General features: G+C 47.1%; 1 protein-coding gene across 2 annotated transcripts in view; it reads right to left on the bottom strand.

Moving 5' to 3' along the window:
• Nucleotides 1-16,071, bottom strand: part of TTC33 (tetratricopeptide repeat domain 33) — a 238,149-nt gene extending 222,078 nt beyond the window's left edge. The window contains exons 1-2 of one of the 2 annotated variants that reach the window (XM_083154377.1): nucleotides 15,682-16,071; nucleotides 6,422-6,646 (exon numbers count right to left, since the gene is read on the bottom strand). In XM_083154377.1, coding sequence (XP_083010503.1) covers nucleotides 6,422-6,642 — 221 coding nt within the window. In that variant the 5' untranslated portion in view covers nucleotides 6,643-6,646; nucleotides 15,682-16,071. The remainder of the gene's footprint in view (nucleotides 1-6,421; nucleotides 6,647-15,681) is intronic. The other variant, XM_083154369.1, reaches the window with a different exon arrangement.
• Nucleotides 16,072-16,342: the final 271 nt, after the last annotated feature.

The following is a 16,342-nucleotide window of genomic DNA, read 5'->3' as shown; positions in this document are numbered from 1 at the left end:
TTAGCAAGACCCCCCAAGCACCAATACAGTGGAACCCCCCCACAAGTCACCCCATTTTGAAAACTACACCCTCAGGGAATTCATCTAGGGGTATAGTGTACATTTCAAACCCCCAGGGGTTTCACCAATTTTGATACAAGTGGGCAGTGAAAAAGAAAAATTACATTTTTTACACAAAAATGCAGTTCTGGCTCAAAATTTTTCATTTTCAGAAGGTATGAAGGAGAAAAAGCACCCCAAAATCTGTGCCCCAATTTCTCCCGAGTACGGCAATGCCTCACATGTGACCAAAAAATACCAGTTGGGTGCATGGCAGGACTCAGAAGGGAAGGAGTGATTTTTGGATTTTGCAGCTCAGATTCTGGTGGAATTTTGGTGGGTGCTATGTCGCATTAGCAAGACCCCCCAAGCACCAATACAGTGGAACCCCCCCACAAGTCACCCCATTTTGCAAACTACACCCCTCAGGGAATTCATCTAGGGGTATAGTGTACATTTCAAACCCCCAGGGGTTTCACCAATTTTGATACAAGTGGGCAGTGAAAATGAAAAATTACATTTTTTTACACAAAAATGCAGTTCTGGCTCAAAATTTTTCATTTTCAGAAGGTATGAAGGAGAAAAAGCACCCCAAAATCTGTGCCCCAATTTCTCCCGAGTACGGCAATGCCTCACATGTGACCAAAAAATACCAGTTGGGTGCATGGCAGGACTCAGAACGGAAGGAGTGATTTTTGGATTTTGCAGCACACATTCTGGTGGAATGAATGGTGGGTGCTATGTTGCACCAATACAGTGGAACCCCCCCACAAGTCACCCCATTTTGCAAAGTACACCCCTCAGGGAATTCATCTAGGGGTATAGTGTACATTTCAAACCCCCAGGGGTTTCACCAATTTTGATACAAGTGGGCAGTGAAAATGAAAAATTACATTTTTTACACAAAAATGCAGTTCTGGCTCAAAATTTTTCATTTTCAGAAGATATGAAGGAGAAAAAGCACCCCAAAATCTGTGCCCCAATTTCTCCCGAGTACGGCAATGCCTCACATGTGACCAAAAAATACCAGTTGGGTGCATGGCAGGACTCAAAAGGGAAGGAGTGATTTTTGGATTTTGCAGCTCAGATTCTGGTGGAATTTTGGTGGGTGCTATGTCGCATTAGCAAGACCCCCCAAGCACCAATACAGTAGAACCCCCCCACAAGTGACCCCATTTTGCAAACTACACCCCTCAGGGAATTCATCTAGGGGTATAGTGTACATTTAAAACCCCCAGGGGTTTCACCAATTTTGATACAAGTGGGCAGTGAAAAAGAAAAATTACATTTTTTACACAAAAATGCAGTTCTGGCTCAAAATTTTTCATTTTCAGAAGGTATGAAGGAGAAAAAGCACCCCAAAATCTGTGCCCCAATTTCTCCCGAGTACGGCAATGCCTCACATGTGACCAAAAAATACCAGTTGGGTGCATGGCAGGACTCAGAAGGGAAGGAGTGATTTTTGGATTTTGCAGCACAGATTCTGGTGGAATGAATGGTGGGTGCTATGTTGCACCAATACAGTGGAACCCCCCCACAAGTCACCCCATTTTGCAAACTACACCCCTCAGGGAATTCATCTAGGGGTATAGTGTACATTTCAAACCCCCAGGGGTTTCACCAATTTTGATACAAGTGGGCAGTGAAAATGAAAAATTACATTTTTTTACACAAAAATGCAGTTCTGGCTCAAAATATTTCATTTTCAGAAGGTATGAAGGAGAAAAAGCACCCCAAAATCTGTGCCCCAATTTCTCCCGAGTACGGCAATGCCTCATGTGTGACCAAAAAGTGGCAGGACTCAGAAGGGAAGGAGTGATATTTGGAGTTTGCAGCACAAATTCTGGTGGAATGATGGTGGGTGCTATGTCGCATTAGCAAGACCCCCCAAGCACCAATACAGTGGACCCCCCCCACAAGTGACCCCATTTTGCAAACTACACCCCTCAGGGAATTCATCTAGGGGTATAGTGTACATTTCAAACCCCCAGGGGTTTCACCAATTTTGATAAAACTGGGCAGTGAACATGAAAAATTACATTTTTTTACACAAAAATGCAGTTCTGGCTCAAAATTTTTCATTTTCACAAGGAATGAAGGAGAAAAAGCACCCCAAAATCTGTGCCCCAATATCTCCCGAGTACGGCAATGCCTCACATGTGACCAAAAAATACCAGTTGGGTGCATGGCAGGACTCAGAAGGGAAGGAGTGATTTTTGGATTTTGCGGCTCAGATTCTGGTGGAATGAATGGTGGGTGCTATGTGGCATTAGCAAGACCCCCGAAGCACGGTGAAATGATGAACCTAATATTCCATAGATGTGTGGTATATTTTAAAACACTCCTTTATACATAGGCCGGGTTTGTCGGGGCAAGTGTCACACTGGAAAATAGTTTGCTTTCTTATTCCCTTTTTATAGCAAACTTTGCACCTTTTTTGTGTCCTGCCCTTTTTTCCAGTGGAGGGGATTTCATCAGGAAAATGCTGCCCTGGTACAATACGGGGGCCAGTACTAGAAGTACTGGGGCCCTCTGCCTGCTGGTTCCCAAATATTAGGCCCTTTATGACTTCCTCTTGAAAGTGCATAAATGTCCCCCTCTGGCCGGTAGAACGGAATAGCACGTAAGCGTTATACAGTGCCATCTGGATGATATACACGGCCACCTTCTTGTACCAGATTTTTGTTTTCCGCAGGGCACTGTACGGCTTCAGTACCTGATCTGAAAGATCCACTCCGCCCATGTACCTATTGTAATCCAGGATACAATTAGGTTTGGAGGTGTGGGTACTGGTACCTCGTACAGGGACGGAGGTGGTACTGTCTCCGTGAATTGTTGTCAGTATAAGGACATCCCTCTTGTCCTTATATTTGACCAACAACATATTTTCGGTGCATATTCCCCTGCTTTCACCCCTTCTCATTACTTGGGCAATGTGCGTTTTTGGGAGGCCTCTTTGGTTCTTGCGCACAGTACCGCAAGCTGCTGTACCTCTTGAACCAAGGGCCTTAAACAGGGGGATGCTAGTGTAAAAGTTATCCACATAGAGGTGATAACCTTTATCCAGGAAGGGGTGCACTAAATCCCAGACAATTTTCCCACTAACACCTACGAGGGAGGGGGGGCATTCTGGCGGTTGAATTCTTGAATCCTTCCCTTCATAAACCCTAAACCTGTGGGTGTACCCTGAGGTGCTTTCACACAGCTTATACATTTTTATGCCATACCTTGCCCTCTTACTGGGAAGGTACTGGCGGAATTTAACCCTTCCTTTAAAATGTATAAGGGACTCGTCGATACAAATAAATTTTTCAGGGATGTACACCTCTTCAAATTTGGCACTGAAATGATCAATGACCGGCCTGACTTTGAATAGCCGGTCAAAGGTGGGATCATCTCTGGGTGGGCACTGTGCATTATCGGTGTAATGTATAAATTTAAGAATTGTCTCAAATCGAGTCCGGGGCATGGCCATACGGTAAAATGGAGTACTGTACAGAACATCTGTACTCCAATATTGCCTAATTTCTGGCTTTTTTACTATGCCCATATGAAACACCAGACCCCAAAACGTCATCATCTCTACTGCATCTACAGGGGTCCACCTAGCAAATGATGACGTGGGGTTTTGAGCAATAAACTGCTGGGCATATAAATTAGTTTGGTCCACCATTAAATTTATAAAATCATCAGAGAAAAATAATTTGAAAAAGTCAATTTCTCTGAGACCTGTGGAATCAAATTGGATTCCTGGCATGGCCAAAAACTCAGGAACCTGGGGCTCAAAATTGTCTGGTGGTGGGGTCCATACTAGATCAATTATTGGGGGGGGAATCTCAGCTGATCTACGGGGGCGTCTTTGAGGGGGTCCCTCATCAGCAGAGGAGGAAGAGGAGCTTAAGGCAAATCCTTCAAATTCCCCGCTTGCATCACTGCCTGTGTCAGAGTCAGAAGCAAGCATGGCATATGCCTCCTCCACTGAATACATTCTCCTGGATGATTGGGAGGACATTTGGGAGGACATTTGGGAGGACATTTGGGATGCCATTTTTATTTTTGTGTTACCGGTAGTGAAATGTTTCAACACGTGTATAGTGTAGGGGGGGGCACAAACTTTATTTCAATCCGGGGGGTATGTAGTGTGTAGTGTGTATGTGGTGCAGAAAAAAAAAAAAATGCTTTATACCAATAAAAAAAAAAAAAATGAAGGGGTTAAAAAAAAAAAAAAAATGAAGGGGTTAAAAAAAAAAAAAAAGGAAGGGGTTAAAAAAAAAAAAGGTCCTGCGCCAAAAATTGAGCACAGATGTTGGTCAGTAACGTCTGTCACTGAACAGCGCTCAAAGGCAACAGGAATTTGATCAAAAAAAAAAAAAAAATAGATCAACCCTGTGCCGAAAAAGATGATCAGTGATGTACGTCACTGATCAGCGCACAGCGGCCACAGGACACCCACAAAATCACAGTGTGTGTAAAAAAAAAAATTAAAAAAATACCCCACAGCACACACACAAAAAAAAAAGGTGATCAGTGATGCGACACTGATTACCAGTGAGGTGCAGCAGGTGCACAACCTTTGGTGCAACTGACAGGTATATATAAAAAAAAAAAAACCTCTGTACCCCCAAAAAAGTTGCTGATCACCTCAGATATAGTGATCAGCACAAAAGGCGGGGACAGCAGACACAAAATTTAGCACTCTCTATCACTATCTCTCTCTATCTCTCTATCTCTCACTATCTAACACTATCTAACACTCTATGACACTGCAGCAGCAGCACTCACAGGTATATCTATATATAAAAAAAAACCTGCGCCCCCAAAAAGTTACTGATCAGTTAATTTATACTGATCAGCACAAAAGGAGGGGGCAGCAGTCAGTTATATAAAAAATATATAGCACAATCTGTCACTATCTCTCTCTATCTCTCTCTATCTCTCTCTCTCTATCTCTCTCTATCTCTCTATAACTATCACACTGCAGCAGCACAAAATATAGCACTCTGTCAGTAGGCCTCTCTCTCTATCTCTCTCTCTCTATCTCTCTCTCTCTATCTATAACTATATCACACTGCAGCAGCACAAAATATAGCACTCTCTGACACTATCTCTCTCTCTATCTCTCTCTATCTCTCTCTATCTCTCTCTATCTCTCTCTATCTCTCTCTTTCTATCTCTCTCTATCTCTCTCTATCTCTCTCTATCTATCTCTATCTATCTCTCTATCTATCTAGCTAATACTAATACAGTGCAGCAGCAGCACAATATCACAGTATGGCACAATTATTGCACAGGATCCAGGAAGCAATCAGCAGCGATCAGGTAAGTATTGCAGCAAGTATTTCTGGTCAGTATGGCGGCAGGGGGGTACGGTGACCGCACTGCACGCTTTCCAGACCGGAATGGCGTCTGCAGTGCAGTCACCGTTAGTTTAAATCTCCCTCCTTGGCTGTGATTGGTCCGTCGGTCCGACGGACCAATCACGGCCTTTGGGGGCGGGCGGGGTGAGGTGGGGTGACACCAGTGTCACCCTTACACCCCGCGGTGATTGGTGCTGTACTTTACAGCACCAATCACCTCTGATCCCGTGTCACCGGCGAACGTTATTCGCCGGTGACACAGGAAAACGCTGTGAATGGCTGTTCACACTGAACAGCCAATCACAGCGATCGCCGACGGGGGGGCGGCATCGCAGCCCCCCCGGGGCATGCACGGACATGTCTGCTGTCAGGGACAGCAGACATGTTGAAACTGTCACCGCGTCTATAGACGCGGTGACAGTTTAAATCCATGACGTACATTTACGCCATGTGTCGGGAAGTGCTTCCCGACCATGACGTAAATGTACGTCAAATGTCGGGAAGGGGTTAATAATACCCCCTTTCACACCGCAGCTATAACACAGTATTTTGCTGTTTTTTAAGCATGTCAGCCCGGTTCTCGGTGCAGTGTGAAAGCTCCATAGTCAAAATACCAGGCTAATCACTGGCACTGTAAAGGATTCTCTAATATATAAAAACATTTGTAATTGGTCCAGTACATAATCATCAACAAACTGGTTTATTTTTAGCTATAATACAAACATGTGAGCCATAAAAAGCCATTACAAATGACATCCACTGTTTTCTATGGGTGAACCGGGTTCAGTGTGAAAGGCACCAACCCGGTAATATCCCAGCAATAAACCAGGTCCACCATGCAATGTGAAAGGGGTTTATCTTGCTCAGACCCATTTCAAAAACATTTCCAAATACCGGGTTAGAGCAGGGTTTGTGATGTGAAAGCAGTATAAGTAAAAATGTGAAACTATATTTTAAGCATGACGCAGCATATTCATAGTATTCTGTACAAGGGGCTGAGTATGGAACGGACAATATAAGCGTACCTTCCATTCAGGGCCAGAAATGCTCCCTCTTCTTTAAGTCGTTTACTTTTTGTAAGATTATCTTCAAGGAGAATTTCTTTCTTCCGTTTAACGGAATGCAGCCAATCTACGTCAGCGGCGATCGCAGCAGCAGCCTCGTCCGCAGATTCCTTTTCAAAGTTTTGTGAGGTCACTTTTGATACTCTCTCGCCAATCTTCCTCTTCCATCCGAATGAAGCCATTGTTCTAAATACAAAAATAAAACCACAGATGGGCCAAATTCAATAGACAGAGGATTAAAGATCCCCATACACGGGTGGCCTGATTTCCCTTCAATTTCCCCAGCAGTTCCCCGGGTTTGGCATACGATTTATTGCATGCGATTTGTTGTATGTAAAGGCCTCCCAAAGAGCAAATGGGGGAGTTCAGGGGAATGTGCCTCCAGGACCCTGTGCTAATCCTTCCCCTGCAGTTGGAGAGAGAGGCCGGTGGGGAACAGGCTGCAGTAGCAGCGGGTGGGTAGTAGATTTCAAAACTCCCATTCAAATCAATACCTGTTGCAGCCTGTTCCCCACCTCTCTCACTCTCTGGCTGCCAGTGGCAGTGGGGAGGATTGGGAGGGAGGCCTTGGAGGTACATAGCGCTGTTGACGCTGGTGCCTGTCAGACTGACATGACAAGCACAGCAGTCGGCAGCAGTGCGCCTCTCGGGCCTGACATTTCCCTTCTCTGCAGACTATAGGTGTGTGCCAGGCAGGGCTATTTTTGTGCAGGCTCCAGCAGGAACTGTGGCCCTTATTCTAGCTCACTCTTTCAGACAAAATATTTCTTAGATGGACAAAACCATGTGCACTGCAGGTGAGGCAGATGTAAAACCCCACCCAAATCTAATTCTCTCTGCACAAGTAACACCTGCCTCACCTGCAGTGCACATGGTTTTGTCCATCTAAGAAATATTTTGTCAGAAAGAGTGAGCTAGAATAAGGGCCACAGTTCCTGCTGGAGCCTGCACAAAAATAGCCCTGGTGCCAGGTATAGGGTCATTAGGTTGACATGTATTGAGATGACCACTGAAGGTCCACACATGAAACAGGTCGACATATCTAAGGTCGACACAAGCATTAGGTCACCAATGGCAATGCCGACAGTTAAAAGATCGACATGAGTTTTTCATGGATTTATTAAGCCGACATGTGTCGACAGGCTGTATTTCATGCCCTACTGTCCACTAGGGCAGTGGTTCTCAACCTCGGTCCTCAAGGACCCCCCAACAGTTCACATTTTTCAGGTCTCCACACGGAATCACAGGTGAAATAATTAGCTCCACCTGTGGATCTTTTAAAATGTGTCAGTGAATAATGATGGTACACCTGCCGGGTGACCTGGAAAACGTGCACTGTTGGGGGTCCTGAGGACCGAGGTTAAGAACCCCTGCACTGGGACGTGGAGGGAGAATAGAATAGTATGCCGCTTGCAGCGAGCCATGCGACAAAGAAAACGTGAAAAGCTCATATCGACATTTTGACTGTCGACCTTGCCATTGTTGACCTAATGTTTGTGTCAACTTTCAGCCCTGTCGACCTTAACCATGGTGACCTACTTCCCTTATCGACCTTCACTGATTGGCCCAATGCATGCTGACCTAATATGGGTCGAGCTAATGACCCAAACCCGTGTGCCAGCAGTACGAGGTGCCATTGGCACAAACCTAGTTACGCGATGGTCCGATTTATCTTATGTGCTGCACAAAGGATCTCTGGGCTCCGCTCCGATGCGCACGGGAACGCACATCGGATCAGACCTGTTGTCAAACACCTCTGATTTGACCAGTTTTCATCCAGTATATCAGGCTGATCCGTCGGAACCGGATGAAAACAGGCAAAACCGGACCTGTGCATGGACACCGTAAGCCCAATTTGGTCATCAATGCAGTGGAATAGTTAAAGGACTGTAGGATCCAGAGCATAATAGGAGATGTGCCCTCAGCATTGATAAAACCCACCACAGACACACACATCACACCTATGGGCTCTCGGAAACCCGTTCCATGTATACTCTTGGCTCTATAACTCGTTCCTCTCTTGAAAAAGGGGATTGCTGCGCTAAATGAACAGTGTGCAGTGCTACAATAAAAATATATATTTATTTCAATAAAAGAAAACAATTAAAAATATCATGGCAATGAAGCTATATACTGTATATAAGAGTGTGCATAAACCCTTATTTATAGTCACCCTTTGTCCGCAGTAGTCCGGTTTTAGAGAGGTGGTATTCCGCCCAAGATAGTGGGTGTCCGAATAGGGAGGGGGGGTAATTCTGATTCACTTGGAAAGGCACGATCACTCTCTAATGGACAAAACCATGTGCACTGCAGGTGGGGCGGATGTAACATGTGCAGAGAGAGTTAGATTTGTGTGTTTTATTGTTTATGTGCAGGGTAAATACTGGCTGCTTTATTTTTACACTGCAATATAGATATCAGTTTGAAGTAACACCCCACCCAATTTAACTATCTCTGCACATGTTACATCAGCCCCACCTGCAGTGCATATGGTTTTGTCCATTAGAGAGTGATTGTGCCTTTCCGGGTGAATCAGAATAAAACCCATGGTCCCTTGAATCCATTGGAAATCTATGGAATGTCCTACGACGAATACTAGAAGTACGTAAATAAGGGTTTATGCACACTCATATACTGTATATATAGCTTCATTGCCATGATATTTGTTTTCTTGGTACTTATGTAATATCTGGGCTCCCGTTTTTCTTATGACACCGCGTGCGCCCGCCACGCTTCGGGCACGGTGGCTCGCTTCGCTCGCCACACTATATAAAATCAACTCCATGCGTAATTAGATAGTAGGGGTATGAAAAAATGGGGTGCATTTAACATGGGAGCCCAGATAATACATAAGTACCGTTTTCTTTTATTGAAATATATATTTTTATTCTAGCACTGCACACTGTTCATTTAGCGCAGCAATACCCTTTTTTTGTTGTTTCTTCTCACATGTGGGATTGACCCCCCCCTCCACACACACACACACACACACTTTCCTTTGCTGCAGCTTGGCCTAACAGCTCTAACTATGCAGTGCCTCACACGATAACTTGTCCTCTTGTTGTTCCTCTCTTGGCTGCTATGAGCCAGCATAGTGTACTGGGGATTTTAGCTGGCCTCTGGTAGTTGTTTATATCAGGATACTCGCTTCATAAGTGATATATTTCAATAAAGGAACTCATTAGAAAAGCACCTTTAGTTTTGAGTGATATATACAACCAATAGTGAATATAGGATTCAGGATTGATAGCAAGGCAAAAAAATCACACAACTGGAAAAAACCATGTGCACTGCAGATGGGGCAGATGTAAGATGTGCAGAGAGAGTTACATTTGGGTGGGGTGTGTTCAAACTGAAGCGTAAAAATAAAGCAGCCAGTATTTAACCTGCACAGAAACAATATAGCCCACCCAAATATAAATATCTGCCCAAGCTGCAATGCAATATGAGGTTTCCATTTGTGCTTTGCTAACAAATGCCCTATGTACAATCTTCTAAGTGCCTTTACAGCAGGAACACTACTGAAACCAATTCAGAAGCTGTCCAGACAATAAGCTACTACCCACCCAAACTGGGGCGCCGGATGACGTCCGAACAGTCGGAATTCCGACGGTCAGTACACTGACATCAGAATCCTGACTGTAAAATGCCCAACAGTCGGAATCCTGACTGACAGGGACCACAACCCCATAGAGGGAAAATAGAACATGTGGTGAGCACAGCGAGCCCACAAGGGGCTTCTCTGCGCTCTGTCCCCTGTAAGAGTACCGGCAGTTGGGATTCTGATGCTGGTATAATGAATGTCGGAATCCTGACTGACAGGGACCACAACCCCATAGAGGGAGAATAGAACATGTGGTGAGCACAGCTTCTCTGCGCTCCGTCCCCTGTAAGAGTACGGGCAGTTGGGATTCTGATGTCGGTATACTGAATGTCGGAATCTGGACTGTCGGAGCGGCATACTATACCCCCCCAGACTGTATTACAACATTGACAAAAAGGACTTCATAAGCAAAAGGTTGACATGAAAATGGCCGATGTAGGGTTTTCATTGTATTTTGGGTGTCTTTGTCAACATCTGTTGACATGGACCAGCAATTAGTGTAAGTTCGCTCACCATGCTTCAAACATGGTGCCTTGCTACGCTCTGTACACTTTACCTTTCTCCCTAGTCAGCAACATGGATCGTCAAAAAAATAAATTCTGTAAAGCTCATGTTGACATTGTCATGAGTCGACCATTGGCAAGCCAACAATTTGCTTGTGTCGACTTTTTGTCAATGTCAACCTAACGTATATCGACTTTTTCAGGCGTGGACCTAAACGCAGTCAATCTATCAACCAGAACCATAATTAGAAAATGACACAGGGCCTATTTATCAGTACAGGAAATCATTAAGGGCCTAATTCAGACCTGTTTGCTAGGCTGCGTGCAATCGAACAGGTTCTCGCTGCACGCCCCCGCCGCACAAAACTGATGAACAACAAGGCTTTTAGTGATACTTTTGTAACCCTTTCCAGCTTTATGCGTCAACAATTCTTAATCGTAGGTCTTCTGAGAACTCTTTTGTGAGAGGCATGGTTCACATCAGGTAATGCTTCTCGAGAATAGCAAACTCAAAACTGGTGTGTTTTTTATAGGGCAGGGCAGCTTTAACCAACACCTCCAATCTTGTCTCATTGGACTCCAGGTTGGCTGACTCCTGACTCCAATTAGCTCTTGGAGACGTTATTAGCCTAGGGCAGGCATGTCCAAACTATGGCCCTCCAGCTGTTGTGAAACTACAAGTCCCATCATGCCTTGCTACAGTTTTGCTATTAGGTAATGCTAAAACTATGGCAAAGCATGCTGGGATGTGTAGTTTCAAGACAGCTAGTGGGCCATAGTTTGGACATGCCTGGTCTAGGGGTTTACATATTTTGTCCACCCTGCACTGTGAATGTTTACATGGTGTGTTCAATAAAAACATGAGAACATATAATTGTTTGTGTGGTATTAGTTTAAGCAGACTGTGTTTGTCTATTGTTGTGTCTTAAGCTGTGTACACACAGGCAAAATTCGCTGGAGTGCGCTCCGGCAATAAATCACCGGGTGTGCGCTCTCGGTTTTAGCCCCCTTTTGATCACTGGTCACAGGAGCTCCCCCTGCAGAGGTTCCCTTTCATCAGCGACCATAAAAACAGGACACTGAGCGATATATCACTCATCGATATATCGCCCCGTGTGTATGCACCTTGAGATGAATTTCAGAACACATTTTATGACCTATTTATAAAGAAATCCAGGTAATTCCAAAGGGTTCACATACTTTTTCTTGCCCCTGGGTGTAAATAGACATAAATTGATCGCTATAGCACAGATTTTACCCTGATCTGCAGATCTGGGACTGCGATTTACAAAATGAGGAAATCCTGTGAAGCTGGCTCCAAGGAACAGGAGAGCACCAGTGCCCAGAGAGCTGGCGCTGGAGAGATGCAGAGCGGAGAGCAGCAAAGCCAGGAGGCCAGCAACCAGGAGCAGCAGCAGAGCCAGGGGCCAGAGAGCAACAGCAGCCGGGGAGCCGCAGATCGAGAGGGCTGGCACCAGGGAGCCACAGAGCAGGGAGGCCAGCGCCATCCCTCTCCTTTATCTCTCCCAGCCCCCTCTTTCTCTAAACCTTATCTCACTCCCCCTCCATCCAAGATTGTACATACATGTGGTAAGCTTCCTAACAGGGAAAAGTGTAAAGTTTGAAGGACTGAGGAACATATAGGCCATTCTAATGAGTGGGTCCTGCCCAAGTTTGTGAAACTGGGAAAGAAAGCAGGTATGGGTGAGGTGAGGACGAGGCACAGATCTTGGGTCTAATTCAAACCCCCTATTAGTGTACCACTTTGTTCGCCATGCTTCAGACCATTTCCCATTTTGCTGTCCCCCTTCATAGTCCACATGGAAAGGACAAAAAATTAAGAAAACAATTGTGAAAAACTCATGTCAACCTTTTCGTGTGTTGACCATTGCCATGTCAACTGCACTTTACAATTGCAGACAGTGATAAAACAAACTGGGTAACAACAGACAGACTTGGAGGTAGGAGGGCCCTGCTGCAAGCCTACAATCTATAGCAGGCATTCCCAACCACGGTCCTCAAGGCACACCAACAATGTAGGTTTTAGTGATGTCCAGGCTTCAGCACAGATGGTTTCATCACAATCACCCAGGTACTAATTAAGTCACCTTAGCTCAAGCCTGGATATCACTAAAACCTGTGTTGGTGTCCCTTGAGGACCGTGGTTGGGAATGCCTGATCTATAGGGACATAGGAGGGAAACACAAGGACAGGCACCAGTAATAGCATAGCAGTCCCACCAAGTTACAAGTCCAGTAGGGACGCTATATAATACATAAGTGCCTCAGAGGGTTATGCGAGTAGAACTTAAATGTGATAGGCTTGCCTGAAGAGGTGAGTTTTCAGGGAACGCTTGAAAGTTTGGAGGCTAGTGGAGAGTCTTATGCCCCCTTTCAGACCACACTTAAAAACCATTATTTTGACGATTTTTAACCGTTTTAAAACGGTAATCTGTGCGGTCTGAAAAGTGCAGAACCACTTTACCGTTTTAAAAAAATTAGTTTTTTAAAAACGGTTAAAATGGAGGGTCCTACCTGTTTCAGACTCGGCATTGTGGCATCAAAATCGGGTCTGAAACGGTATTTAGGACCCAGCCAATGAGCGGACCCAGCACAGTGAATATTTAATGAACGCTCATTAAATATTCATATGCACTTCACCCCCCACAATGTATTTGGGGGTGGGGGGGTGAATGTATTTAAGAAACCCCCCGTGCGGCCAGTACCTCCTGCGTTGCGGATCCCGGCAGTATGAACGGATGCGCTTAGAAAAAAAAAGTGACTTTCGGAAAATGGCTGCCCCATAGGAAAACTTGTTTAAAAAAAAAACGGTACTTGTGTATTATCTGGGCGCCCGATTTTTTCATTGCACCTTAAAAAATTGCATTGCATACAATCATATTGCATGCGATGCGACGCGATTGGACCCGGTTTTTCATCGCACAGGCGCCTGATTCATATGTTAAATGGCCCCCCTCGACCCAATTTTTGATTGTACAACCACCCTGATGGGTGATTACTATGATAAATGGCACCCCATTGTTAACGCCACCCCAGTATCAACGCGAACCCGACTCCACGCCGACGTGGAGGTTGCGCTCGCGCAGCTTCGGGTTCACGTTGATACTGGGGTGGCGTTAACAGGGGGGGGGGGGGCATTTCACATAGTAATCACCCATCAGGGTGGGTGTACAATTAAAAATCGTGTATGGGGGTGCATTTAACATTGTAATCAGGCATCAGGGTGCCTGTACAATGTATTATCGGGTATAATAGGCGCATCGCATCGCATCGCATGCCACTAGTTAAGGCATGCGATGCGATGCGACGCAATATTAAAATAGTACACTCCTCCTGGGAAAGGCTCAAAATCGGGTACAATCGCATCGCATGCCTTAAGTAGTGGCATGCGATGCGATGTATCGGGCGCCCGGATAATACACAAGTACCAAAAAAACTGTCTTTCGTATGGGGGCAGCCATTTTCCGAAAGTCACTTTTCTTATAAGCAGCCTCCTGGGGGTGAAGTGCATATGAATATTTAATGAGCGCTCATTAAATATTCACTGCGCTGGGTCCGCTCATTGGCTGGGTCCTAAATACCGTTTCAGACCCGATTTTGGGGGGTGCGCTGAAGACCGCACTGACTTTGACCCTGTATTTGGAAAGTTTCCAAAAACAGGTCTGCCAGTGTCAAAAAAACGGCACTTAAACGGTAATATACCGTTTAAGAGATGCGGTGTGAAAGGGGTTTTACCTGGCAGACCCGTTTTTAGAAACGTTTTCAAATACAGGGTCAAAGCCAGTTATGCGGTCTGAAAGAAGCATTATTGTGCGTAGAAGGGCATTCTATAGGATGGGAGCAAACATTTTCCATGTCTCCTCACAATCACAACCTGTGGATCTTTTAAAATGTGTCAGTCACTAATGAGTGCACCTGTGATGTGAGCTGGAAAACGTGAACTGTTGGTAGCTCTCGAGGTCTGGAGTTGGCTACCACTGGCCTAGACACTGATCTATGCAGTTCCTCATTCCTGCCTGGGGTGTCGCTCTTGGCTGTGGTGCTTCTAGCAGTTTGGTCTATATCTCTCTGCTAAAATACAGATCAGGTAGGAAAGAGGAACCACCTGTATTGTAAAAGGGGCAGGGTTCTAGAATGAACACTACGATCCAAGATCCAGATCCTTCTACAGCAGGGGTGGCCAAACCGGTCCTTGAGATTTACCAACGGTCCGCATTTTCCAGGTTACCTAGCTGGTGCACAGCTGTAGCCATTACTAACTGTCACATTTTAAAACCTGCTGCATTCATTCCTACTATAGATCCACAGGTTGTCTGGAAAACATGCACCGTCGGTAGATCTTGAGGACAGGTTTGGCCACCCCTGTCCTACAGCATGGGGCAGGGCACACGCACCCACTGCCTCCAGCACATTTACTTATTTAGTTTCTTATATAGCACATTATGCACTCCCCGCTCCCAGCACAAGGCGTGCACACACACACACAACGTGCCCCCCAGACAGGGGGGCGCACCCACTCTCCACGCCCCCCCCCCCCCCCCAGCACAAGGGGGCGCACCCACTCTCCACGCCCCCCCCCCCAGCACAGGGGGGCGCACCCACTCTTCACGCCCCCCCCCCAGCACAGGGGGGCGCACCCACTCTCCACGCCCCCCCAGCACAGGGGGGCGCACCCACTCTCCACGCCCCCCCAGCACAGGGGGGCGCACCCACTCTCCACGCCCCCCCCCCCCAGCACAGGGGGGCGCACCCACTCTCCACGCCCCCCCAGCACAGGGGGGCGCACCCACTCTCCACGCACCCCCCACACAGGGCGCCCTCACTCTCCCTGCCCCCAGCACAGGGGGTTGCACTCACACTCCACACCACCCCAGCACAGGGCGCCCTCACTCTCCCTGCCCCCAGCACAGGGGGGTGCACTCACACTCCACACCCCCTAGCACAGGGCGCATTCACTCTCCCTGGCCCCAGCACAGGGGGGGGGGGGGGGGGGGCACACTCCACGCCCCCCAGCACAGGGGGGCGCACCCACACTCCCTGCCCCCGGCACAGGGCGCCCTCACTCTCCCTGTCCCCAGCACACGCTGCACTCACATTCCCTTCCTCCAGCACAGGGCGCACTCACTCCGTGCATGTTACCTGTGGGAGAAGCTGAGCCACAGACGCTTCCTGTACGTGCAGAGCAGGCAGGGGGCGGGGCTACAGCAGCTGTTGGATGGAGAGCGGGACAAACAGAAATTACCCGCGGTGCAAGACGGGAGCGTGGAAGTGACGGCTGCTGCGTGCGGCTCTCCACGTGTTACTCATGCTTGGCCGCATTCTCCTATTATTCCTCCTATCACTACCTCTGTCTGGCCCCGGGTAAGCCTCCAGCAGTGGCTCTGTGACGGCGGCTGGCCTGGCAGCTGTCTCGGGGCTGTGCGGTTGCGTGCGCCTCCCCTCACACGCTGCTGTGTATATAGGAGTAATGCAGCTGCGGGGTTTCTGAGGCGGTGATCCACCTAGGCAGCACCTGTCGTGGGGGACGGACAGGCAGAGGTGATGTGGGACAGGGTGGCGGAGGGTTGGCTGAGGCGCAGGTGATGGGGGACAGGGTGGCGGAGGGTTGGCTGAGGCGCAGGTGATGGGGGACAGAGGTGATAGGGAACGAGGAGGCTGATGAGCAGGTGATGGGGAAGCAGGTGTTGGGTATGCAGGTGATGGTGGAGGAGCAGGTGTTGGGTATACAGAGGAGGAGGCTCAGGTGATAGGGAAC

This window comes from Crinia signifera, chromosome 1 (assembly GCF_055691185.1).
Source record: "Crinia signifera chromosome 1, ASM5569118v1, whole genome shotgun sequence".
Lineage (NCBI taxonomy): Eukaryota > Metazoa > Chordata > Amphibia > Anura > Myobatrachidae > Crinia > Crinia signifera.
Note: the sequence above shows the minus strand (reverse complement) of the source record. Positions and strands in the feature narration are given on the sequence as shown.